At 36.0% G+C, this 27018-nt stretch overlaps 2 protein-coding genes across 2 annotated transcripts in view; both read left to right on the top strand.

Annotated features, from left to right (window-relative positions):
* The first annotated feature begins 275 nt into the window (after positions 1 to 275).
* The window catches only part of LOC135071852 (uncharacterized), a 104977-nt gene continuing 78234 nt past the window's right edge, over positions 276 to 27018 (top strand). The window contains exons 1-10 of the mRNA XM_063965686.1: positions 276 to 567; positions 21283 to 21344; positions 21505 to 21706; positions 22979 to 23083; positions 23167 to 23283; positions 24505 to 24636; positions 24751 to 24866; positions 25100 to 25349; positions 25881 to 26146; positions 26219 to 26954. Coding sequence (XP_063821756.1) covers positions 21288 to 21344; positions 21505 to 21706; positions 22979 to 23083; positions 23167 to 23283; positions 24505 to 24636; positions 24751 to 24866; positions 25100 to 25349; positions 25881 to 26146; positions 26219 to 26954 — 1981 coding nt within the window. The 5' untranslated portion in view covers positions 276 to 567; positions 21283 to 21287. The remainder of the gene's footprint in view (positions 568 to 21282; positions 21345 to 21504; positions 21707 to 22978; positions 23084 to 23166; positions 23284 to 24504; positions 24637 to 24750; positions 24867 to 25099; positions 25350 to 25880; positions 26147 to 26218; positions 26955 to 27018) is intronic.
* LOC135072130 (uncharacterized) lies at positions 16001 to 17734 on the top strand. Its single transcript, XM_063966083.1, has 2 exons — positions 16001 to 16615; positions 17540 to 17734. The coding sequence occupies exons 1-2, from the start codon at positions 16001 to 16003 to the stop codon at positions 17732 to 17734; spliced, it is 810 nt and encodes a 269-aa protein (XP_063822153.1).

Raw genomic sequence — 27018 nt, 5'->3', positions numbered from 1 at the left:
AAAATGTACGCCTCTCCCGAAATCGAAATTATGATCTCCTGCAGGAATTCGCATTCGTCCGATAACTTTGAGAACAGGTTTCGAGTTGGTTTTATCGCCGTTGCAATTTTAGTGCTTAAGTGTAGAGCAGGGCTGGCAAAAGCTCGGCCACTGGGAAACGCGCTCGAGGGCGAGGCTGCGATAGCGGGCGCGGGCGGCGGGGGGCGGGGCGCGGGCGGCGCAGCCTGCGCGCGCGCCGCAGCCTGCTCGCGCGCCCTCAGTCATTGTCCGACCAACAACTCGGTCGCGCGTCCGACGACCATCGCTGTCGCTACTTCAACTGTCGTGTCGTGCCGTTAGCGAACGGTCCGCTCCGATCCTTGGAGTGTTGATGCAGTGTTGAGTGATGGTGTGATTTTAGCCGTACAAACGAAAGTGTATCGCTACAAAGTACCACTGTCGCGGTGTGTGGCGAGTTCCACGGAGTTCTAACGGCTGTTCGCCTGCCAGCGAGGGAAGGCGGATCGCTTCTACCGGGAGGAATGAGCCCCGTACACCACCGGTCCCGCACTCACCGATGATCTCAAGGTTGGGACCGCTTCCAGTGCCCTGCGCTCGGGGCCGTGTCGCAACTCTGCTCGACGCGACCCCGCGGCCGCGCTCGCATTCTCTCAATACATTCTCTATCTGATCTTGTTCCAATAACACTCATTGCGGATATTATTTGCAGATATCGGTAAACTTAATTGTATACAAAATTAACCATTTACGGGGTCTGTTTCGATAATCTTAATGCAAATGTTCCTTGAAACTTTCTTTCGTAATAACACTCTTATTAGATTTAAGTAAACTAATTGAAACTTCTTGTAATGATTGTGAAGCATAACAATGGATATTGCTATAATAACCAACTGAAACTCTGTTAGTACTCACTTAAATTACGAACATTTCACTATGTGATTCCAATTAGAATTTGTAGAGGTCTACAATTGCACCCTAAGTATAAACGCATTATAGTCTAGATAGAGAGCCAAGATAGGCCATCTCGCTGGATCTCCCCGCGATAGTCGAAGTCTTAGTCAGGGAAACTAAGAGGAATTTATGGCACATGCGATGCGTCTGTGTGCGTTTTTTGCGCTTAGTACCGAGACGCTCACACTAGATTTCTACTAACAATCATATTTAAACTGCATTGCATGTACAATATATTTTTATAATTAATGAATCCAATACAATGTTCAATCATTATCACGAAATTATAACGTTTTGATCTACGAGTATTTAACCTTATTAACTTTACGTAGAGTATTTTGAACGTGCTCTGCAGCCTCTCACTGATTTAATTACCTATACAATAGCACTAAACAGATTTATGTTTTTTGATAATATCGATTGACCTTAATATTAACGGCCAATATCGTTCAGCCTGGCCATTAAACACTGTTCATTAAACGCTGTGGCAACTGACTTGCCACCTGATCAAAAACAACTGAATTACATAACAAGGACATAAAAAACGAAACGTGAGTGTCTAGGATTAGCAATAGAATTACAAAACTAGGCAGAGTTTCACCCGATGCACGTTTACGTAACAACATCTCCATATTGGGATGGAAAAGCTGGTTTTTCCTTAGCTGCATCCGGCGGTCAGTGATTGCGACATGTGATGCAATGATGCAAGTTGCCACGTTCTTTTGTGGAGAACCGCTAGGTTTAAAATGCATCTTACCTATCGCAACAAGCAAAAACGCACAACTCCCGATAGTAGAAACTGCTAAATTCGTAGCAGACTGAGAAAAAATAGCGCAAATCATAAGTGGGTAACAATTTCACGTAGGTACATAACCGTCGATCAAGGATAATTGAACAGGTTTTTCAGATTGTTGTGAAAATATAAAAATCAGAAGAAGAAACAAGTTTTTATGTTGGCCTTTGTAAATGTTGTCTAGCCTTGTTCGTATTCTTAATAATAATAATTAAAATATCCTCAACACTATGAGTTTTTTCAAAGTAATTTTAATGTAAGATTATATCATTAATTAGGTAGATGTCTCTACTATAAATCATATCTTAGGACATCTCACAATACCTTCAGCATGTTTCAAAAGAACGAATAAATATCAATCAGACCGTCCCCATTTGATTGTAAATGTATTCAACCTAAGAACAAGAATCGATAAAATTAGTAAAACGGCCTCATGACCTTTAATTTATTTAAATAGCGATGCGAAGCTTGTCTCTAGCGAGAGTCCTAATTCCGCGGCTAGTGGGCGGCGCGGGCGCAAGGTTCCTGCGAGGCGGCAGGAGGCGGACACTGCACGTTCAGGCGGTCGATGATATCGCTGCTAATTTGTTGCTGCTAAAATGTATGTCAGTGTACTCAGCAAGACACGAGAGCTAGTGTTTTAATAGTCTTTCTTTGGTAGCTATTTGTAAATAGCGAGATAGTGCCTTTACTCTACTGGCGATAACAATTTCGTTGTTAGACATCTATTTAACAGCAAACGGTGTTTGACCCATGTCAAATGGAGTATTGTATCTCGCAATATCATCCTACTCGTAATCAGGTCTTTCAAGCTTGTTCTAACCGAGCTGGAAACCATTACGCAAAGTGTTTTTTCCACTACGGTGCGGTTAGAATTTTCTCCTACAACTCAGTTGTAAAATGCAGGTCATTGTCATCGGTCAATTCATATCATCGTTATGGTTTTTCATTCAATACAACATAAGGATATCTATAAACGTTCTTTATGATAAATATACATTTTAGCGAAATTGTTTTAAGAGCGTGATTGTGTAACCATACCTAAATTACGTCAATGCTGTTGAATGTTATTGAATTTCTCCTGCTCGAAATCACCAGATTTTTAAATTACTTTTTATTTTTTGTAATTATTGTAGGAAAATACATACTCACCACAAAATCTAACATTGCTGAAATTAGTAACTCATTTACAACGGGTTTCTGAAGCAAGAAAGACCAATTCATAAAAATTACTCGCTTTGCTAAAAATACTAATGATGTCGGATTCATAATACCTACTATAAATCTTAATTGTTAAAGTTTTGCTCTTCTGTATTCTAGTGGATTGCAGTGCAGGTACAAAACCACTAACTAAAACTTTTATTAATAACGAATAGAATAAAAAGTAATACTCCAACAAGGAAACAATCAATCGTTTCAAGAAAGTAAAATATTGCAACAGTATATTACTGGGTGATTTATAGAAACACATAGTACGTAAGTAATTAAAATTTTATAAAGCTTACACCACTAAATATCGAATGATCATTATTGAGTGAGTGGCTAATAAAGCTCCGATCTTACCATTGCGTCATTCTCGTAGATGGAGATAAGTGCTCTCAACTTGTAAAGCTGCTCGAGTTAGTCGTCGAAAGTAATATCGACTTCATTTTAATGACCTAACGGAAATTACGCAACACAGTGATACATTTTATTTATGAATTCAGGGTTGGGAATTTATTGAAAATAATGAGAATTAAATATTATCAGTTCGTATTTAATTTAGTTCTGACATAAATAAGCACTTTAAACTGAATACAAATTGTGTTGCTATGCGCAAAATTCGAGAATGCAACATAATTATTCAGCAAACTATTAGTTTGAAAAATTGTCGTCGAAGTCAGAGGAAAAGTGGAACAGTTTCCCGGAAACATTCAAACATTGGGGTAAAACTTCCAATAGGGAAAAAGAGAATGACAGGTTGACGTGATCAGCCAGATAGTTTTCATTATGTTTCCAAAAGAAAATCATGCTATAAAATAAGTAGTAAAATCATCTTCAATTCTTATTTTTCTACAAATAACTAAATACAAATTGTACCAACTGTATAATATATTGTTTGGGATAATACACTAGAAAACGTTAAATAAGAAATACCAATAAATTAATAGAAGAAATGACTTATTTATTCAGTAAAATGCAGCGGTATTCAACGCTCTGCTGAATGGATACTAAAACTGCATGAACACATTATCCGATCTACTTGTGGCATTCGTGCAGATATGTATTTAAAACGTAACAGTAAATGTGTGGAATTGTGACAGTTAAATGTAGCCAGATATGGCCAGCCTTGGCTCGTGAGTGCGTCATGTTAAAATCAGTTAAGTCATACAGTTGTAACAAATATATTCCTTGCATGTGCATGTCTGGTTGCATAATCCTCATTTTAAATAGGAAATACTCGTACTAGCACTCTATTATATCATACTTTACTCGTAGCTGGTGTAGCGAAAGGGCTTTTTTTGGATTGTATTATTTTGAAAATGTAATAATAGTAGAGGCAGAAAATGTATTATCTAGGGAGTATATTACTTTTCGACTTCTGTTTTTAGTATTAAAATATACAACCAACCAACTCACCAAGTAATGATAAATTAAAATGAAACTTTGCTAAGAACTAAAACAGATTTGAATTTGACATTTATCAAATTCTTAATTCAAGCTCTATCACTTACTAGAAATAAACCCTTTTCAATATTGATACCAATTTAAAAAGCTTTTTAACTTTTTAAACTTAATCTTCTATCGATTTTATTGGCTCTACATTAGACTACAACTATGACTCAAAAACAAATGATAGTAAAAAACGGAATGAGTAATAAAAGAATCGATGCGTTAAAATCTAGATAAGGTAGCTGAATGCGGAATTTTATTAATTACAAATGGATGACCTCTATTAAAATTCTGAAGTTTTTGTGCAATTTGAAGCCGGAAAATATGCACGTTCTTAGAATCGGATAACGTACAGAAATCTATGATGTCGTGGATTTTAATTAGAAGGAAGTAATTTTCAGTATGAAAGAGGTATTTTTCGTCGAATCAGTAAATAATAAGACTTAGAATTCATATTTGGTTGGTAACATCTCCTATCTGCAACGTACGACTGCAAATACTTATGCAAATCTGATGGCTAGTGTTGTAACTTTTACAGAACTAACTATAATCGCTGGCGAGCGCTTTCTAAACCACCGTTTAGTTAGTTGTGTGCTGTCTTGCGCCAGGCAGTTTTTGTCAATAAACACATGTAGCGAGTTAAACAAAGGCTCAGCATGAGTAGTCGGCTCCACCCGTGCGTGGCGCTTTACACAAACGTCTGCTGCTCCAAGGCCTCTTTGTTCTTCGCTATCTGTTCCCACAAAGCGGTCGGTTGTAATCAACAACGGACCAAGACGGTTTTTCTAACATTTCGAAATAGATGCTATTCTTTTCCATGTTGAGAATTTATACTCAATTCGCACGGCATCTTAATGCTATGTCTGTACTGTTTTAATTAGGTATAAATTAATTATCCATACATGGATACAAAGAATGGTCCCCAGCAGCTAGTATTTGAATTGTTATTGCTAAGTAAATTGTCAGAGACGTGAATGAATTTAATAGCCATCAATGAAAGTAAAATGTTTAACCTTTCAGTAGCTTGTATTGTTCAAAATACTATCTAATCTGATTGTAGAGTAGGAAAACACTAATATGTATTAATTACTTAAGCTTCCGACTTATCTGTTACTTTTATTATCAAAAGATAAAACGTGTAGTGAAAAAACGTGACGTAATGGCTTGCACCTATGACGTTATAGAGTTGGAAACAGGTATGGTACGCCCCATTATGGCGCAGATGGCGCTACCGCACCTGTCGCGGGGCCGGACCGGCGACGCCGGCCCGTTATGTCATTCCGTAATATCAATATAATGCCATCCATTCCAGGCTCTCACGCATCACCTCTCAAGACCCTGTGAGAAAATATACTCAAACATATTACATTTCCTTGCTTACACCAATTGCTATTTGCTAGATTATTGTAAAAACATCTACTAGAGTTTCAATGATTAATCTACCTACAGGTAGGCATAGTAGAATAGAATAGAAACACGTTTATTTTGTTGCCACATGGAAATACATACATACATAAAACAAAAAGTCAAAATTACAAATCAGTAAAAAAAAAATTCTTAGGCGGTGTTGCACAGCAAAAAGGTCCCCGTCTCAGCTTGTGTCAAGTGCATAAACCACATGACGCTGATTTTCAGACCTCAATTTAGTACCTATGTTTGTTAAAGTTTATCTATGAAACGAAACTATTTTCTATATTGTTGATATAGTTTTGTATTTATCTTCTACTATGAATCTCTTACGTTTTATGCAAAAATCTCAGCAAGACTGAGCTGTATAATTTACAGACGTAGAATTAATAAAGAACAATGGTCTTTCAATAGAGTCAAAAAAACAGATGTTTAAATTTTAAATTCGTTATCATAAATAACAATATTGTGATATGTTAACTTCTAACTTCGAAATAATATATTTTTCTACATAGTCATTACAATTTGTTCTTCCTCATGATAGTTACTCATTATTTCCAACTTGATATCTTCAAAGTATCACACAACGCAGTTATGCACTAAAAAAAAAAGAGTTTTAATGGTTATAATTAAAGTAAGTAGGTAAGACAATAAAATAGGATGAGAAAACTTATTAGTTCTACATAATGCTTGAGAAAGAAATATGATAACAAAAATATGTTCCTTTACGTCATACGAATATGATACTGAGAGAAATTGCATTCAAAATCCAATAAGAAATTGTTTGTCAACCTATCATAACTTCGAAGTGTTAGGTAATAATACTTTGACAGTTAAATTGTTATGTGCATATCAGACTGTATTTTCGTGTGAAATAGCACTTGTTTTAACTGCAAAGCTGGATGTGTCGTCGTCTGTACATCACAATCATAGCATGGCATTATCCCGAGCAGTCAGACTAGTTGTCATACATTTTGTGAGCTGTCAAAAGAATGTTTCTCCATTCTTTTTAAAAAGGGGTAATTTGGGAGCCGACAGCAGACCGCAACCGTAGATTTCGACCGCACCTACAAAACTGGTTTCTATGCACTTGTGTGAAATGACTTTCGAATGCGCCGGCACGGCTGTTGCAGTAATACAGAATTTTTAGGTTTGGGTTGCAGTCAAATAAAACTTCGAGATATTCCACAGACGAAAACACATCATCATAAACACTGTGGGTTGTTTGTTATTATGTGCTTTATAAAGGTACAATTTGGAAAAAAATTGCCTGATGATCTGAATTCCCATAATCAGTCACTGTTTTTAAGCATCTGACGAAGGTAGAGCTAGCGCAAGGGCTGCGTGCTTTAGAGTCATTTGCGTGCGGCGGACGTCAATAAATTAATTCAAGTTTTGTTTATGTATTTTCACAGATACCTAATGACAAAATGCAGTGTGTATGGGACATGCAATAATGCGGATTTTAAAATAGTGTGTAGCGTAGAGATGTAAATTGTCTGAATTTGACCGGTCACGATGGTCAAAAATCATAAATGACCGGTTATTTACTGTCAAATTCAGTCAATTAAAGTCAAATATTATTGTAATACCATACCATCGAATAATTTATTTAGGTATTCAACTTATATGCAATTTTAAATGAAGGAACGTTATTTTGTATTATATTATGAGAGAATAAGTCGTCTTCAAAGTTGACGTGCACGGCGATGCGACATTGCCATTTCACCTTTACTTATTGCACGTGAGCGGGGTGCGGGGTCATTGCGTAGGGAAAGAAAAAGAGCACAATAAATCATTACAAAACACTTAATGTTTCAATTCAGAAGTTGTAGACACACTGTAAAATGTTTAACTATAATAAATCATTACAAAGCACCTTTTTATTTTAATTAAGATGTTGTAGACTTTTAACGACCGCAAAATCTAAGAAAAAACTTAAAAATGTACTAAACTAGGTATTACTGAAATCAAATTGACCGAAAATGACCGTTTTGACAGTTTTTGACCAATTTGACCGTAAATGACGGTCAGTCAAATTCAGCCACTTTAGTCATTTTCAACACTAGGTACGCCTGCGATCGGCTTTTAATTTAAAACTTAAGTTAATAACTATAGAGCTACCTGTGACTGACGACAAAGCACCTCTTTAATGTGAATTGCACTCATTTTAAAGCGAACTCTATGAATTAATTGATTACTTGAATCAATAGAAGTAAAATTAATCAGCTTTAAGAAATAGCCGATTGACCAGTTTTTTCGGTTCAAGAAATGTAAAGCAATAAATAAATGCAAACCCCGGGAACGAACATTGAAATTCTTAAACGAACCCGTAAATACTAATTTACTATGAAAATTTACGATAGGGACAACCCAAAGTTGTTGACCTACCCGATATCAAACAAAAAACAAGCGATCCTAACGCAAAAAAGGGGATTGAATACTGTTTTTTGTGTGTGTAGGTAAGACACATTAGAACTAAATATAAAATAAAAGTAACATAAATCACATGATAAGCAACTAGATAATAAGACAAAAAAAGTTTGCTGAAGTTATAAGTAAACGTGTAATTGACTTTGAGTGCTCATTAAATTCAAAAGCGGAGAAAATATTTCAAGGTTTCGCCTTTGGTACGTGTATTCGATGAATCATAAAGACGAGGAGAGTAGAGTATAGGTACGTGTATAAGTGGCTATTGAGAAGCGAGTCGCGGGCCTGTGCGAAGCGAACAATGGTCGTCGTGTCTGTTTGTATATTCCCCTCGCGAGCGCCGGTCGTCGGCGACACCGGAACTCTACAGCGGTCCGGCCGTGCGCAATAAAGCCTCTCTCCTTTATAGATCCTATCGGTATATGCACGATGTCCCGTCACGCCGGACCGGACAATGCCTTCAACTGAACGCATCCACAGTTTCAAATTACCATTACATGAAATTCCCAAAGAATCGACCGACAAACTTTGGTAGTCGTTCGGAGATAAAATACTAAATATTCGTCACGGCCATCCAATAACTCTTTTAAAAAATAAACAAATCTACATCATTAGTTAAAATTTTTGGTAGAAGATTTTAAAACTATTCTGTTTACGTCAATTAGTAGAGCCGGTATTAGTAGAGCTGGCAGAGCCCTCACATGGTACCGTTACAGTTGTACGAATATTTTTACTCTGATTGTTATCTTTCTCGAAATGATCTTGTATTACGAAAACTTTAAAATCATTCATTTGTGTCGGTACCGTTAATGAGGACCGTTTTACCGTAGTCGCATTCCAAATTGTTTTTGTTTTGTTTAAGTTAATTCAACCATAGAAGATAATTATGGGACGGTATACCGCATGTCTTAGTAGATCTACTAGATTATAAGATAAGCACCTATTACGTTAAAGTTATGCCGTTTTGAACCTATTTATTCGAAATGTTATCTTAAACTCCTGACAAAAGTTGAATGGGGAGCTTTTTTGGCACTACATTTGTTTTACGTTATTGTAAGTGTTATTTTTATTTATATGGCATTGTGTGTCAAATAAAATATTCTATTTCTTTCCACAGTAAGAGAATTCAATCAAATAATCGCTTTTTCAAAAATCATTATTATGAGTCAAACATCAAACAAATAAATATTATTATAAGAATAACGGTATTAGGTAATAATAATAGATTAACAAACATAAATAAAAATGATATGACAGTTTGTAGTAATTTATTGCAAATTTGGGTTACTTGTTGTTAATTATTTAACAGTTAGAAACGAATGCATTCAGTAAATTGCACTTTCAATAGTGCAGGAAAAGAAAATTGTTATAAGTGCAGCATTAATAGTGGCGGTAAGTAATTATATTCAAGTGATGCAAGACCTCACGTCGAACATTCCTGAGACGTGATACTAATCAACAGACAAACCATTTTTGTGTCTGTAGGAAATAAATATAACTTATACTTGATTAAGTGATAATTTTCAAATTGTTAAATATAAGTTATTTTATTTACTTTTAAGCAGCTGTAAAAATACAGTGTTAACTTATGCAGAAATGGAATTTGTTACTTAAAGTGAATTAAATAGGATTGCTATTGATTTATAATATTCACGTACTTATTTATGGAACTAGAAATTAATGAGAAAACTCTTCATAGTAAAAGTCATGAGTAGGTTTAAGTGTACAAACCGGGTCTCGATTTTTCATAATAACAAAAATAATTAATCTGATTAGTAATAAAAAAGTATCAAATTACGTAATTCGTACATTTTTATCCATTGATAAAAATGTAAAATAATGCATTTTTCAAAGTTGTGTGCTGCTCCAAGTATGGTATCTAGGTTGTGGATTAAAAACTAGTTAGGTACCTACTTACAAGTGTAGTGTAGTTGTTCAAGTGCTATTAGATTGGAGGTTTAATGCCGCTTATGATGCTAAACATACTTAGGTAAGGTGGGCATGACTATGCATGTATCTATGGTATCAATTTAAAGTATATAATATTACCTTTAAAATGGTATTATTTTTATTTATCTTCTATTAGCCATTTAGTTCTTACGATCGCTCGGGTGATTCCATACTTTTGCTCGCGAGTGTAGTTGGTAAAAATCATACTTGTAGAGTGCAGTGGTCAGGTACCAGGTGTTTTAATGCCACAATTCATTTTGAAACAGTTGAACTGTACCGCTAGAGTTACTACTGTTACCGTTCACAATGATACGCTTACCACTTTGAACGATTACTGTCGATAAACATCGCAATTTTGTGCTTAACTATGGCTGTTACAAGAACATTCACCGTTTAAGTTATTGATTTGACCACATTATACGTAGACTTATTATTATTCTGTGGTAGTAGTCACTCCCTAAGAAAATATCAATACACTTCACTATACAGCGTGTTAGGTAAATGGGTATATGAGCCGACACTAGCCCATGTTAACATGGGCATATAAATGGTCTGGTGAAGTCAGAAATTTGATATCTTCATTTTAATTATTTTAATTTTCATAAAATTCAGATTTTATTAAATTTATTTTGTATGAAAATTAAAATAATTAAAATGAAGATATCAATTTTCTGACTTCACCATACCATTTATATGCCCATGTTAAAACATGGGCTAGTGTCGGTTCATATACCCATTTACCTAACACAGTGTATGTGATTTATTTGCAATATTAGCGAAAGTAATTTGGTCTCTTTGATAAGTTTCTTCGCCTGAACTATTGAACCAATATTTGTAAAGTTTTTTACAGGAATAGATTAGAAAACTAAAAGTAGGCCATCTTTTCTGCAGAAACATGAAAAGTAAAATAGGAGATGAAAATGTAGGTACAGTTGGCGCGCGAGTTCATGTCCATCCTGAGGAATGCGGTAGGTAGTGCTGTTACCTAACTAATTATGCTAATGTCGATATCGATAATTATTACCAATTAAGTAGGTCAACCTTATCTACTTATTCCATATTTTTTGCAACTTATAAGTAAGTATAAGTATAAGTAAATAAGTAAGTAAGTAAGGCCCCGATGGACATGAACTCGCGCGCCTACTGTATATGTAGAAAATTAACGTGTTTGTGTGAGAGAGTTTAAGATTTTATGTGACAGATCGAAATCCACGCGAGTAATGATATTGTGGGTAGAACCTAGTCTCTTAAAATAAGCAATGAAGTATTGCATTCTTTTAAGGTCGGTTTTTCTGATCACACCTTCGAACCGGTCAGCACAGCGCTTCCAAGTTCCAAGGACGAATAATGGCCTTTTCACGGTGATGAGTGAATATTCATAAGATTAAGTTATTAACATCATACAAAATATTGTTGAAATTGCGACTATTTTATGAAAAAGTTCATAAATTATTCGACCAGTATATAATAATAGTCTTTGTATTCGACGTTGCTTGCTCCAATAATAGGTTGTTGTTATTAGGTACCTATGCTTAAAATTCACATTTGCGTATAAACTTTAAAGTATCTCTTATTGTATAATATAGACTTATCAGAAGCTACAACTTAAGGAAGATTGTAATGTTTTTGTACAATTGGATTTTCCGGAAAATTGTCTGAGAATATTTCTTTTATTAATGTAGAATTGTAGACAAAATGCATTATTTGCTCGTCATAGCGAATGTTGTTTCAAAGTTTTTAATTGGTATTGACCGCATAGCCACCTCTCATCATTGATTGCTGCACGGTACCGTCGTTTAAGTTTTGTGTCTGCACACAACCGTTTTGTTTAAGTCGGTATGCGGGATGCTGATAAGACACCGTACACAATCATTAATAGGGAATCGTTTCTCAAGAGAGAAAACTGGCATGGAGGCATTGTTCGCAGCCTACTTTCCGTGCGAGCTGTGGCACCGAGCGAGTGCGGCGTCGGCGACGCGCGTGAAAGTGAATGGCGTGGCGCAAGCAACGCGCTCGGACGCGCGGACGCATTTATGCTCGCCGTGGCACCACATTCGTACACGCGAACTTCTTACATGCCGATTTATAACTTCGATTGTGACGTAAGATTGATCGCCAGTGGCGTATGGCGTATTATGATGAGAGTGCACAATTACATTGGACTTGACTGGTAATTTATCTTCTTTCACTTCACTTTCTTAGTAGACCGGTTCCTCAAAGGTCATCATAACTGCTTGTGTTCATAATTTTGATACAAGTTCATAATTTTCCATTAAGATTTGCCCTTGCCGATGACTAACAACTGTTTTCAATACAAAAATTATTCATTCATTAGCAACTCGCGCTGTTTGTATGTCAGAATGTCTCAAATATTCATGTCTCACATGTCAAGGTTAGCTAACCTATTGCAATATGGAAGACAATGAAGTTTAATATTGTTTGACCTTAAATCTTGCGTAATTAGTGTCTTATCAAATCTAAAATTAACAGACATCGTCTAGCCTTAAGACTCTTGATGATCAGATGTGACACCATTCTGATAATCAGACTTTATTTAAGCACCTCAGGTTTCTAACACAGGTCTATATTCCCTCCTCTCATTACCTACTGCTACAAATCTTATATGTTATAGCCTGGATCTAGAGCTTGACCGCTTAAAAATCCAATCACTGAAGGCCAACTTTGTCTTAGGGGCTTACACTGTCACTGGTCCACAACGAAATTATTCTGAAGAAAGTTAAGCTTCTGGCTATTAATTGTAAAATAAAAAACAAAACTTATTGTTTTCTCCGAAGTTTGAAATTATATTTCTCATTAGATAGGGATATCACAGTTAAGATTCCGTGTTGTCCAAACCAGTTTTAGTATCCGATCTAGTCCTTAATGGAGTTATGTACCGAATCGAAGACTGTGACAAATCCTAAAAGCCAATAAAGTTTTTAAGTTTTATTATAATTGAAGGTTGGATTAGTCAAAAGTTTTTTACGCGGAGTACTTAGTTGCATTCCAGCGGGCTTTGCTCTGTAGAGATTACACTCGTAAATGCTTCGGGAATAACGATGGACCAGTTCAGAGCGACGTAGATTTTCTCATACGCAGCAGTACAATTTTAGATTATTCGTTCATCACACAGGGAAACGTAATAATAACGAACAGATTACATTAAGTGACCAAGAACTGCAAGCAATTGAATGCATTTCCAAGTGTAAGACACTGCAATAAGTACCTAAGTAGTATTTGTTTGAACAGAACCTACGGTAATTGTTTTCATCAATATTCAATGAGGTGTTTTGTAAAGTTATGCTAATTCTCAGACTTGTGGTAGCCCAGGGTTTATGTCTGTGCCGGAGTGTACTTAGCGACTTCGCCTGTACAAAAAGTATATTTTAAGCCTAAGTTTTTCGTTTAGTTAGGCCCGGTTTCCACCAAAGCGGAGCGGAGCAGATAAGTGTTTTAATAACCTATCAGATTACATTGCCCCGCTGTCAAATTTTATAGAAAAAATTGACGGCCCTACACTTCTCTGCTCTGCTCCACTTCGCCTTGGTGGAAAACGGGAATTTAAATTAAAAACCCCTCGGTATAGCGCCAACTAGGGATTTGCTCAAAGCTTTTTTTCTTTTAATATTTTTTTCAAGAGACTACAGGCTTAGGGTGTGCGTTGTCTGTCAATCACTCACATCATAATTAAGTGTTAAGTGACGCATTGACATAAACCAGTTTCTTCCCAATCGTATGAATGAAAGTTAGTATGTATAATAATATTAGTCATGCACTGAGGATATATTACATAAGACTGAATATATACGTCTGCAATTTAGAAAGAAAGAAAGAAAAATTGTTTATTTGGTTCAAGAAAGCAATTAGGTAAATATTTCTATGCTAGATGGTCAAACGTAGGCTTGGTCGCTTGTATTCTGGAAGAAATCATTTCCTGGCGATAATAAGTGTGTCTTACAGTAAAAGTACTCGTACATACTTACTATGTACATACTATGTACGAGTATGTATCTAATAATTAATAGTATCAAATCATCTGATAGCGCCTCTACCTTATTAATAATAAAACAAGGAAGGCTTTCGAGTCACGTTTTAACTTAAGTTTAGGCTAACACAGACACCGTAAACTTACTAGTATACCTCTCACACAGTTATCTGACCTCGGGCTGTAACCTTCGCCTTTGTCGTAGTGGTGACTTTATACAGAAACGCTCTGGTCGCCAAGTCCGACCGCGTTAACCTGTTGGGTTGGTTGGCGCGACAAATACTTATTATCTTAACAAAACTACACCTTTTATTGCCCATTTATTCCATTACATCTTAACCTTACTTGCAAGTACCTACTTGTTTATGTTGCGTACTTGATGACTGATAAATTAATGCTACTATGATGATAATAAGCTGATCTTAGCTTGGAACGAATCTAGTATCAACGGTAGGTACAAGTCCTACTGTAGATGTGGTGCCCATGTAGAATAGTAATGATGGTCTGAGTCACGTTGTCACTGTAACATTATAATTGTTATCGCATACTTCAATACTGCTTAAGCAACGTTTCTATCTATGTATTATGTAGGTATATTAAGGCTATATTTCTTATTAGGAAATAAAACATGTAAGGGCGTATAGGCACTATTTATCAACTAATGGAGCGAAAGAAAATGAAATTAATACTTAATGAAATTAAACTCACAAAAGTCACAAATATAAAAAAAGTATTTTAATTTGACGAGGTTTTCTAAGCTCGGTATAAGTATGATAAGTTGAAGAAACAACCACTTAAACCCTAGATATAGCCGGAAGAAGAGCGCACGTAATATATGTCAGTAATATGATGTATAACATATTTCTGTAGGTGTTTGCCCTTTACGTTAGAAGCTGTAACACTTTACTAGTGTACGCGGTAATGTTTTTTAAATTACTCGCGTAATGTTACGATGGAGATCCGCTACGGATCGGTAACTGCGAGCGGCCGCGCGGTCAGTGCCGTTTTCATGATTACATACACTAGACCTGTCCTGCCTGGCCACACGACTGGTTGGACCACAAATGCACTGAACTTCACCCATTGCTTGATTAATTGAATGCTAATTATGTGTACCTTAACAAATACATTGTAAAACACTATTAAGTTTTTTTAGACTTTTATTGGTCTATTAATTATAATTTTATTAATCCACTTAATGCTTATAATTTCTGATCTTATCATTTATAGCCAATTAAATATAATTTCGTAGTTAAAAAAAATATTTTCCAGGTAATTTAGACACCTAAATTTACAACTTAAAGGCTTTTCAGTAGAGAAATTGTGCATCTACGGTTTATCAATATTGTATGAGTAATTATAAATTAATTGGTGCTAATTAACCTATTAAAGCGTTTAATTACTTATTCACCATACACTTGTTTGTCACGATGTTATCGTGATTCGTATGTAGAGTCTAAAATGAGCACAAAAAAATTCTTTAGATTTGATCATTAACATTTGATATCTAAAGGCGATATTTTCCTCGGATATCGTGTGGGTTGTTGGTAACTGAGGTCACAACCCTAGTTAACGGACCGACAGCTTAATGCTCTTCCAAGCACGGAATTATATTAGATATAGAAATAATAAGTTGAATGTTAACACCATTCAACGTGAAATTATTGGGATAGTAAAACTTGCTAAACTAACGTAACTTTAAACTTATTAGTTTCATCTGTTGCACGAAATGATAAGTTTAATCTGACCTACTTCCCTGGTCGATTTGAACTGAAATTGTAATTTAGAAGACAATACTACAAATTACATTGTATTGTGTATTGAATAATAACATGATTAAACTCAATGCCGACAATGTAAACATAACCAAGTCAATAAACGAAACTAATTCTCGGCTAGCTGATTTGGAGAAATCTCTGAGTTACTCACATGAGCGCCAGGACGTATTTGACGGCCGACTAAAATCAGTAGAAGACAAATTATTCGTCTATGAGCACCTGGAGACACAGATGAACGCACTTGAACAGAAGCTCACAGCCATGGAACAAAATGCCAGGCAGTGCAATCTTGAAATCTGCTACATACCCGAGCGACGAGGTGAAAACCTCATTAGCATCGCAGAAAGTCTAGGCGGTATCATTGCGTGCCCTATAAGGGCCTCGGACATTGTTTCTATTCATCGTGTACCGCACGCCGACTCAAAAATCAAACGACCGAAGAATGTGATTGTCAAACTGACTAACAGAATGCTACGCGATAATGTCATCTCAGCGTGCCGGTCAACCAAGGGTTTGGACTCATCGAAACTGTCTATAAGCGGGCCTCCGGCTACAATCTATGTGAACGAGCATTTGACAATCAACAACAAGCTGCTATTTCGCCAGTGCAGGGAAAATGCTAGAAAACAAGCATACAAATACGTGTGGGTCAAGCACGGTACTATCCTGGTACGAAAGTCGGACTCCTCCCCGGTTATTGCCATACGTACTTTGGCTGACATTTCAAAAATTAAGTGATAAGTGTTATCATATTGGTTGGTTATCTCCTTTTCTAATAAGTAAGACATTTGATAAATCAAATGCTATGTATTGTTATAGTAAGTCTTTCTCAATTTTCCTAAAAAGTAAGACATTTTATAATTTATGTGATAGGTATTATTTTAGTGACTGGTTTTCAATTCTCTTAACAAGTAAAAGTCTATTAAGTTATCGAGTATACCTAATAACATCTACTATTTTAACTTGGTACAAACATAATAATTGTTTACAAAATTATAGTGTAAGTAATCAGAATTATGGGCATATAGTAATAGGTTTACTTTCTTCATGTTGTGACATAGGTGTGGCATCAGCTGTGATGCCTGATGATGTGAGTCTTAGGTTTTATTTGGTGTGGTTTTTCTGTCGGATTGACGGTTTGACGTGCTCCTGGAAGCACAAAGTAATCTTGTCTGTCGAGCAACAAGTGTCACTTGGTATGTATAGTTATAACATCACAAGGGCTATTAAATCATTAAAACAATTTATTAGTCAGCTATTACTACTACCATATAGTGCAATATTTTTTTATAACACCTATGAGTTACATTCTCAATGGGCACACTCAAAAATGATTTTAATTTTATCTGTACTTGTTGTAGAATTAAATGAACCACAATGCTTACTATTTAACTTTATTACAAAACATGTGCTATATTATTTTTGTAATACACAATACAGTGTAAATAAAATCATTTTAAATTATTCGCCTCTTATAAATGAATAGACACGCATTATCAGTTTTTTACCAAAACTGCCGAGGCATAAGGACGAAATTGCACACGCTTTATAATAATATATTATCTCATAACTATGACATCATTGTTTTAACAGAGACCTGGTTGCATGAGGATATTTCCGATGAGGAATTTATGGACAAACGTTATAGAGTATTTCGACATGACAGAGACCGAGCTGGTAGTGGTAGGCGCGACGGCGGCGGTGTGCTGGTGGCGGTGCGCCGCGAGCTCGCCGCGACGCCCTGCGCCCGCGCCGCCGCCGCCGCGTCCGGGGCGCGCTCGCCTCTAGTTGATCACGTACTTATCGAGTTGCGGACGCGCAACTACTGTTGTGTTCTTAGTGCCGCATACATCCCACCTAATCTGAGCTCGGATGTATATCTATCACACTTCAATTTTATCTCTCAAATATTAGAAAGCTCAGACGTAAATGAATTCATAATTACGGGCGATTATAATTTACCAACACTGGAGTGGCGAGACTGTGGAACATACTTGGAACCTATTATTTACAGTAATTATTGCTTACCAAATAAATATTTAATAAATCTTATGTCAACTTTGAACGGCTACCAAATTAATAAATACAGGAACTCAAGAAATAGAATACTGGACTTATTCATATCTAATATTAGTAACTCACATGCTACAAGTGCGTCATTACCATTAGTACAACCGGATGAAAATCATCCTCCTTTTTATGTAATGTTGCCTATAAATAGTAACATCTCAACAATCTCCAAAAAATCAAGTATACAATTTAATTATATTAAAGCCAATTATGAATTGATTAATAAAGATATTTCTAATGTAGATTGGAACGGCTTACTCTCGGATAAAAATGCAGAAAGTGCGGTCTCGATATTTTATGAAAAAATTTATCACATAATTAAGGACCATGTTCCTACTAAAACAATAAAGTCATCTAATTTTCCAATTTGGTTCTCCCCAGCGCTAGTACACATCTTTAAAAATAAGAATAGCGCTTGGATCAAATGGAAAAAATACCATAACATATCAGACTACGAGACGTTTGCCTTATACAGATCTAGATTCAAAAAAGAGTCACATAAATGTTACACAGAATATATGAAGTCAGTTGAAAATAGTATCCATGATAATATGAAATACTTCTGGAGATATGTTAAGAATAGGAAAAGAACATCTGACATTCCCGATAGGGTGGCATATGGTGGTTCTACTGCTGACAATCCCCAGAAAATATGTCACCTGTTTTCATCTTTTTTTAAATCAGTTTTTGAACCATCGTGTGTTACAGATAGTTATGACATAAGCAATATTTATGACAGCAATATTACATCGGATCTGACCATTAGTAATATATTCATCCCGGAAGAACTAGTACTGAAAGAACTTCGTATTTTAGACATCACAAAGGGCGCGGGAGTTGACAACATACCGCCGGTCTTTCTTAAATCTACTGCTTTGACCATCTCTCAGCCAATACACTACATCTTTAACTTATGCTTGCGCGAGGGTGTTTTCCCTGTCATCTGGAAAGCCGCGCGTATAGTCCCTGTCTTTAAGAGCGGGAATAAAAGTGACGTTGAAAACTATCGGCCCATATCCATTTTGTCCACTCTGTCGAAGCTTTTCGAGAGGTTAGTTCATAATATAATTTATCCATCCTTGCATAATATTATAATACCACAACAACACGGTTTTATTAGAGGTCGATCTACTACTACAAATTTATTAATATATACAACATATTTATTTGAAAGCATGGATAATAACAAGCAAACTGATAGTGTCTACACAGACTTTCGGAAGGCATTCGACAGGGTGGACCATAAATTACTACTGGATAAGATTGCTTATAATGGTATTCGCGGTAATCTATGGCGCTGGTTTAAGTCATATATAACAAATCGCACACAAAAGGTGGTTATAGGTGGCTACGAGTCTGATTTTGTGAATATAAGCTCTGGCGTCCCTCAGGGCTCTATTTTAGGCCCACTTCTCTTTACATTATTCTTAAATGACATAGATCACTGTTTTGAATTTTGCGACTTCCTGTTGTATGCAGATGATCTAAAAATTTTCCATATTATAGAAAACTATGATGATCACATTAAATTTCAATCTGATTTGAATCGCTTTTCTCACTATTGTGTAAACAACAAACTTAGCCTCAGTATTAACAAATGTAAAGTAATAATTTTCACTAAAAAGAAACAAGTTAGCGACTATGCATACAATCTAACAGGTGTTACTCTTGATGTTGTTAATTCCATCAGGGACTTAGGAGTAACACTAGACAGTAAACTCCATCTCGACCTACATGTAGATAATATAATTAATAAATCATTGAAGATGTATGGCTTTGTTATGCGCTCAAGCACACAATTTTTGCAACCTACAACCTTTTTGTGCCTTTACAACGCTCTAATTAGATCCCAACTTGAATACGCGGTATCCATTTGGGACCCGTTTTACCATAAATATGTTGACGCTCTGGAAATGGTTCAAAAAAAATTTTTACGTGCAATGCACTTCCGTTGCCGCCGCGGTAGACTATCATATGTTCAGCTCATTGATAGATACAAACTCCTAAGGCTCACAGACAGACGCAAGCAGCTAGGTGCCATGTTATTGTACGACCTGTGCCATAATAGATACGACTGTACTCCTATCATAGACAAATTGTATTACAGAGTTCCTACTAGGGCTCACTGCCGAAACCCATGTAAATTATTTGCAACCACTTGGTGCCGCACTAACGCGGGTAAGCGCTCACCATTGTATCGACTTGTTCACACATATAATCAACTCTTTAACACTATTGACATAATGGCAGAGAGGCCTAGTAAATTCAAAAAACTTCTAATAGAAACGCTTCGTGGCGCTGACTGACTGACTAATCGTAATGTCTTTATATTGCTTTGCAACTTTCGAAACATAACTTATGTGTCAAATCGTAAAACTGATATTATTAGTTAATCCTAAGTAAGGTTGTTGCGATTCGCGGGGGCGGGTGGGCTTTACATGTGTGGTGACTCGTTTTCAAAAGTGTTGATAGACATCACATTATCGACAAGTTCATGTACGCGTGCACGCACGGGTCAGGCTCGCCCGCCTTCGTGGGTTGCAGGGACTATAATTAATGAACGTACCTGTGTCACAGCATAGTCGGACCTCGATATTGATTAATTATTTGAAAATTATACGATTAGGTACTAAATAATTCTCACTATACTTACCTGAATCTGTTAATATGCCTACAGTCTGTTGTTACTAACCTAAATACTTAAATTAATATTAAATAAAAAATAAAAAAATAAAAATTCAAAAATGCAGTCAGTGCGATGGCACATCGGACTATACATTTTTGTTGCAGAATATCATTTAAATATTTTGTTGGTATGATGGATGTGGTTGTCTACATGCGATTTTTGCCGCAAAATGGCATTTAGACAGCCGCAGAAGATGCCACAGTGTCTCCTTCGATGTGCTACCGCCTGTACCTACGTAATAAGTGTTTACTACGACCACTCTCAACACAAGTTTAATTAACTGTTTTATCTAAACTGTGGTAAATGATGCTGGTGTTGAATTTAGATAATATTGGTATATTATTACTATTTATTTGCTACTGTACTTCAATACTGTTTTTTTACCCAAATAAATAAATAAAAAAAAAAAAAGTAAAAAACGAATAGCAGAATGGGTTAATACAAAAGCTGTTAATATGTTTTTCTTTGTTATTTATTCAATATTTGGTTAAGATCAAACTGTCGTAATGATTTATTTTAAGACGACATATTATTAAGTTTTGTGTTAATGTTATTCAAATAAAATTTTCTATTGTTTCAGAAACAATGTACATAGAAACCTTACCTCTCGTGGTTTGGACGCTCTTAGTCACAACGACACATGTAAGTAAATAGTATTAATCGGCTAACCACTAATTATAAGAGAAAACCTAGTTATGACCTTACATAATAACGATGTACAATAACAATCTACTTTTAGCAATTAAGAATATTTTTCTTCGTGCTTCGTGTTACATTGCAATTGTATAATTTTCTTCCACAGGTAGCGACACAAAGCCAATATGGAATAGGTTTAGGAATAAAACGAGAAGTGTTTTTCTTAAATTTAGAAGACGGCTATTTTGGTTGTCAAGTAAACGAATCGACACAAATATTACAATTATATGAATTATCTAAATTATGCGACGGTGTGCCGGATTGTTATAAGGCATCCGACGAACTCAAGTCAGAGTTAAAATGCACAGGTGAGTTATTGTTTCAATTATGATTAGGAATCGATAAATCCATTTATATTAAAGAAGTTATGTTAATGCTTTGTTTGTTTATGAGGTAAACAAATGATGATCAATTATGTTAGATCAAGACCACCAGACGTTCATTGAACCTGAACTATACTTATACGTAGATTTGTTCTACCTACATGTACCTAATTTACGGCACGATTTTATGAATGAATGTGATAAGTTACACTACGCATCATGTTCATTCAAAGTCACGTGGCCAGTGCATAGTGGTTCAGAGCTTATAGAACAGACGGGCAATCTGATAATAATGAATTATGTAGGTATTGCCATTCAAAAGTCAGTCTAGTATCCTATTATAATCCTGAACGTTTGAAAGGATGAATGTTTACTTAGTTACTTTTACACTAACTACGAACGGATCCTGACGGAACTTACAGCACCTACAGTAGCTTATAAACATACGACATAATATTACGGGCATTAGATAGTAAGTAAATATAATCTAATCAATTTAATATTCTGATAAATTAAAAACATTATGTTTAAATATCATGGTATATTGTAAGAAAAATTACATTAGTTTCATATACAAATACAAACACATACATATACAAACAAAAGTACAATCCAAATGTAGGAAAATATCCAAATATTAAACCAAAATACGCCACCGCTTAACAGATACCTGAAACAAACAAAACATGTTGTTTAAAATGTTAATGCATTTTTGGCTACTACGTCGACGGTGTCTACTACGAGATTGCTACGAGATATTAGGAACTCTCAATAATCTAATTCCTACAGTACTCGTAGACTCGTAGTAGCTATTCCTATGCTAATTGGAATTGCAATGCTTCAGATAAAGTCTCCAGTATAGGTACAACAAATGTAATATCAGCCAAATTCGTTACTAGTAAGTAAAATGTCTATGTTACTGTGAAAATAATCGCATCTGATTTATGTAGTATTCTTATGTTAATTGTGTATAAGTATTTAAATGTTACCTGTTTTAATACTGTTATTGGTACTACTGTTCTATTCATAAATAAATAAATAAATGAGATTTTATATAGCCCTTAGTTTAGGAGTATTTATAGGTCATTAACATCATATTTTTGACATCTATTTTCTACACACTTGACCTTTGCCTGAACCACTGTGAACTGTACCTACTTACAATTATGTAGTCATGACTTTAATTATGTGAATAGTATTAATTTATGTTTAAGTAAATTGTGATACCCATGTGTTCTATGTATTGTGTTATTTTAGATGATTGTACCAAAGAAGATGGCGCGCGTTGTATAAATGGTGCTTGTCTAAATGGTGTGTGCCATTGTAATGATGGTTTCGGTGGATGTAACTGCCAGGAACTTGGTACGTATAAAAAGTAGTCACGACATATTTAGGCAATTGACGTGAATAGGATACATTTATTCATTGATTTAATCAATTTTCAGATGTAAACGAATGCAAAGACAGACCATGCGATGTTTTTGCTCATTGTACAAATACAGTCGGTAGTTTTCAATGCTCGTGTTTTCCTGGCTACGTAGGCGATGGTTTCACTTGCAAAGGTAATAAATAAATAATTTCTGAAGTTTTAAACTAGTTTTTATAAAAAAAAACTAGCTTTTTCTTACTGGCCTATACAGTGTGAGTCACGTTAAAGTGTACATATGAAAATAGATAAAACTAGACCTGTTTTTATCGACAAAAAAGAGGTCAAAAAATTTTTGAGATTTTTTTTTAATTTTTTATAGAATTTTTTTTCTTCCAATTACTTATTGTAAAGAAAACGTAATAACTTTTAACCTAAGCGGTATATCCTAATAAAATAAAAACATTAATAATGCTAAATAACAGGCGATACTAAAAAAATACATAAAATACACAAAAAAGGCCAAAAAATAATAAAAAAATATACTTTTTGAAAAAAATCTGCGTAAAAATTCGTGTTTTTTTGGTTATTTGATAAATTTCTCCAAAAAATGCCCCTATAACCGGTGGTTTTTATTACTTTTTATTGTTCTCTATCGTATTATCTTTGTAAAACCAAAAATCGCATGTCTCTATCCCTATCACAACATTTGCTATGATCGTTTGAACAAAGGCCTGCCACAACATTATTCTCCGCTACAGGTAGAGACAATTTTAATTTTCACTAAAATGCTTATTTTACTTCGAAATCTTTTGTTTTTATTTGAAATCTAACTTGTCTTTATCAAAATTACAAATCTAGAGCCATTTTCAGTTTTGTTGTTAACGAAGCGTTGAATGGCGCGCTCGGAGAGGCTTAGTTCAAACGATCATTGCAAACGTTGTGATAGGGATAGAGACATGCGATTTTTGGTTTTACGAAGGTAATACGATAGAGAATAATACAAAGTAATAAAAACCACCAGTTATAGGGGCATTTTTTGGAGAAATTTATCAAATAACCAAAAAAACACGAATTTTTAAGCAGATTTTTTTCAAAAATTATCATTTTTTGTTATTTGTTGGCCTTTTTTGTGTATTTTATGTATTTTTTTAGTATTGCCTGTTATTTAGAATTATTACTGTTTTTATTTTATCAGGACATACCGCTTAGTTTAAAAGTTATTACGTTTTCTTTACAATAAGTAATTGGAAGAAAAAAAATTCTATAAAAAATTAAAAAAAAATCTCAAAAAATTTTTGACCTCTTTTTTGTCGATAAAAATAGGTCTAGTTTCATCTATTTTCATATGTACACTTTAACGTGACTCACACTGTATACAATCGGATCATAAAATAATGTTAATGTTTCATGACAGATATAAATGAGTGCGAAGATCCAGCGATATCGGCTCGATGTGTCGAGAACGCCGAGTGCTGTAATTTGCCAGCTCATTTTATTTGCAAATGCAACCGCGGCTTCGAAGGCGACGGAGAAGAGGAATGTCGAGGTATGCATATCTAATACTTGCAGACGTATTGCTAAATATTATTTGAATAATAACGAATTTAAGCATCAGAAATATTTGAATCTTTAAAATCTAAGAAAATGGTGTGTCCTTCAGATATTGACGAATGTCGACGACCTGGTGCTTGCGGTGCTAACGCTGTTTGCCAGAACTATCCAGGAAATTACACGTGTGCATGTCAAGCTGGTTATACCGGAAATCCGTTCGATGGCGTAAGTGGTCATGGGAATACCTACTTTAATCTTCCTTTTTTACTTAAATATGTATCCGTGTCTAGTCTAGTACTGTTTTTTTTTTTTTTTTTTTTTATAATTATCCTTGGACATTTTACACTTATTATTAATTACCTATATCCTTTAAAATAGAATAGAATTTTTAATTGATAGTGTTATTTATGTTGAAAGCTACCTGTGATATGTATTAAAAATAAAGAGTATTTTGTTAGTGTGTTGACTTGGACGAGTGCTTGAACCCGGAGTCATGCGGCGTGAACGCGGTGTGCCGTAACCTGGAGGGCGGCTACGAGTGCAGCTGCCCCGCCGGCTTCGAGGGCAACCCGCGCGTGGCCTGCAGCGACAACGACGAGTGCTCGCGCCACTCCTGCGGCCGCAACGCTCTCTGCGAAAACTTCCCGGGCGCTTTCCGATGCGTTTGCCCACCAGGTTTCCAAGGCGATCCTGATATTCTTTGCACCGGTAAGCTAAAACGCCGGTACGCCAGTAGGTGTGACGAACGCTAACCCTGTCGACTTCTGTGGTCTAACGCTTCTTAATCTATAATCAAACACTTCTAACGACTCGCGCTGACTACTACCGCAACGAGGACGCGCGGTAGTTCACGCTTCTACTAACGGTCATCATCTAATACTTACGACGTTAAATCGTACCTATTTAACGAGATGATTTCAGCAGCCTGCCTATAAAATCGTCGGCTTACAAAAGGACTACGCGACGACTCGATCATTGTTCAATTGATCAACTGAAAGACTCAACAAATTCTACAAGATTGTTTTATTGGAAAACAAGGCTTTTGGACAATGAGTATTTCCCTCATTTCTCTTCTATCTTTGTACTTCTTTTGTTGTCTATTGTAGCTTCACGTTTGGACGTCCATATGTCTCTTTTTTCCTCTTCGTTCTGGCTGTCGGCGTACCTACTGTGAGCGTATCGTGTCAGTGACCGCGTCAGCGGCAGATGTAATTAGACGTGCGTTGTTTGTTACACCAGACGTGGATGAATGTAAGAGTAGCGAAGCAGTGTGCAGCGCACACGCAGTATGTACCAACACGGTGGGAAGCTACGTGTGCGCGTGCGAACCCGAATACACAGGGGACGCGCGCGCGCCCGCCGGCTGTCGTGATGTCAACGAGTGCGAGATATTCGAACGACCTTGCGGCACGCACGCGCTCTGCGAGAACGCCGAACCGGGATACAACTGCGTGTGTCCCCAGGGATACAGGGCCAAACCGGATCCGCAGATTGCTTGTGAACAGGTAATAAAATGAACCTTAAGCTCATGTTGACTGTTTCAGCATAGGAAACATAATACTCTATTTCTTTTGTAGGTTGACGTCAATACTTTATGTAAATCAAACTTTGACTGCACTAATAATGCCGAATGTATCGATAGCCAATGTTTTTGTAAAGAAGGATTTGATGCCAAAGGATCAGTTTGTGTCGACATCGATGAATGCTCTACTAAAGCAACTATATGCGGAGAAAATGCCATATGTATAAATACACCTGGTGGTTACAACTGTGAATGCGCTGCTGGATTTGTAGGATCGCCACCTCAGATAGTATGTCGAGCTCCCTGCGAGGATGTTAAATGTGGTGACCACGCATTATGCAAGCCCGATGGATCTGAAGCTTATTGTGTATGCGAGGATGGCTGGACTTTCGACCCCATGGATATAGCAGCTGGATGTATTGATATCGATGAATGTGATACCTCATTAGGACCAGTTGGTCGTTGCGGTGTGAATTCAAGATGTACAAACACACTAGGAGGCTTTACATGCCAATGTCCCGATGGCTACTCAGGAGATGCCTACAAACAATGCGTTGATATTGATGAGTGTCAAATAGAAGGTTCCTGTGGGGTTGGAGCTGATTGTATCAATAAAGATGGTTCCTATGTATGTGAATGTCCTGAAGGATATATACCTGATCCAGACCCAAGACAACGATGTGCTGAAATCCTTGCATGTAAAAACGATAATGAATGTCCAGGAAACGCTTTGTGTGATTCCAATTCCAGATGTTTGTGCCCAGATCCCAACATAGGCAACGATTGTAGACGTAAGTTGTAACTATTTTTTTGGACATGTGGTCTACAATTTACAAATTATTGAGTGTTGATCAC

The sequence above is a fragment of the Ostrinia nubilalis genome, chromosome 5 (genome assembly GCF_963855985.1).
Source record: "Ostrinia nubilalis chromosome 5, ilOstNubi1.1, whole genome shotgun sequence".
In the NCBI taxonomy this organism is placed as follows: domain Eukaryota; kingdom Metazoa; phylum Arthropoda; class Insecta; order Lepidoptera; family Crambidae; genus Ostrinia; species Ostrinia nubilalis.
Note: the sequence above shows the minus strand (reverse complement) of the source record. Positions and strands in the feature narration are given on the sequence as shown.

Excerpts from the sequence above, each read along its gene's own strand:
- LOC135072130 (XM_063966083.1), top strand. The coding sequence starts at position 16,001 with ATGATTAAACTCAATGCCGACAATGTAAACATAACCAAGTCAATAAAC. Across the intron at positions 16,616-17,539 it reads TCAAGCACGGTACTATCCTG|AGACCTGGTTGCATGAGGAT; the intron begins GTACGAAAGTCG and ends TTGTTTTAACAG.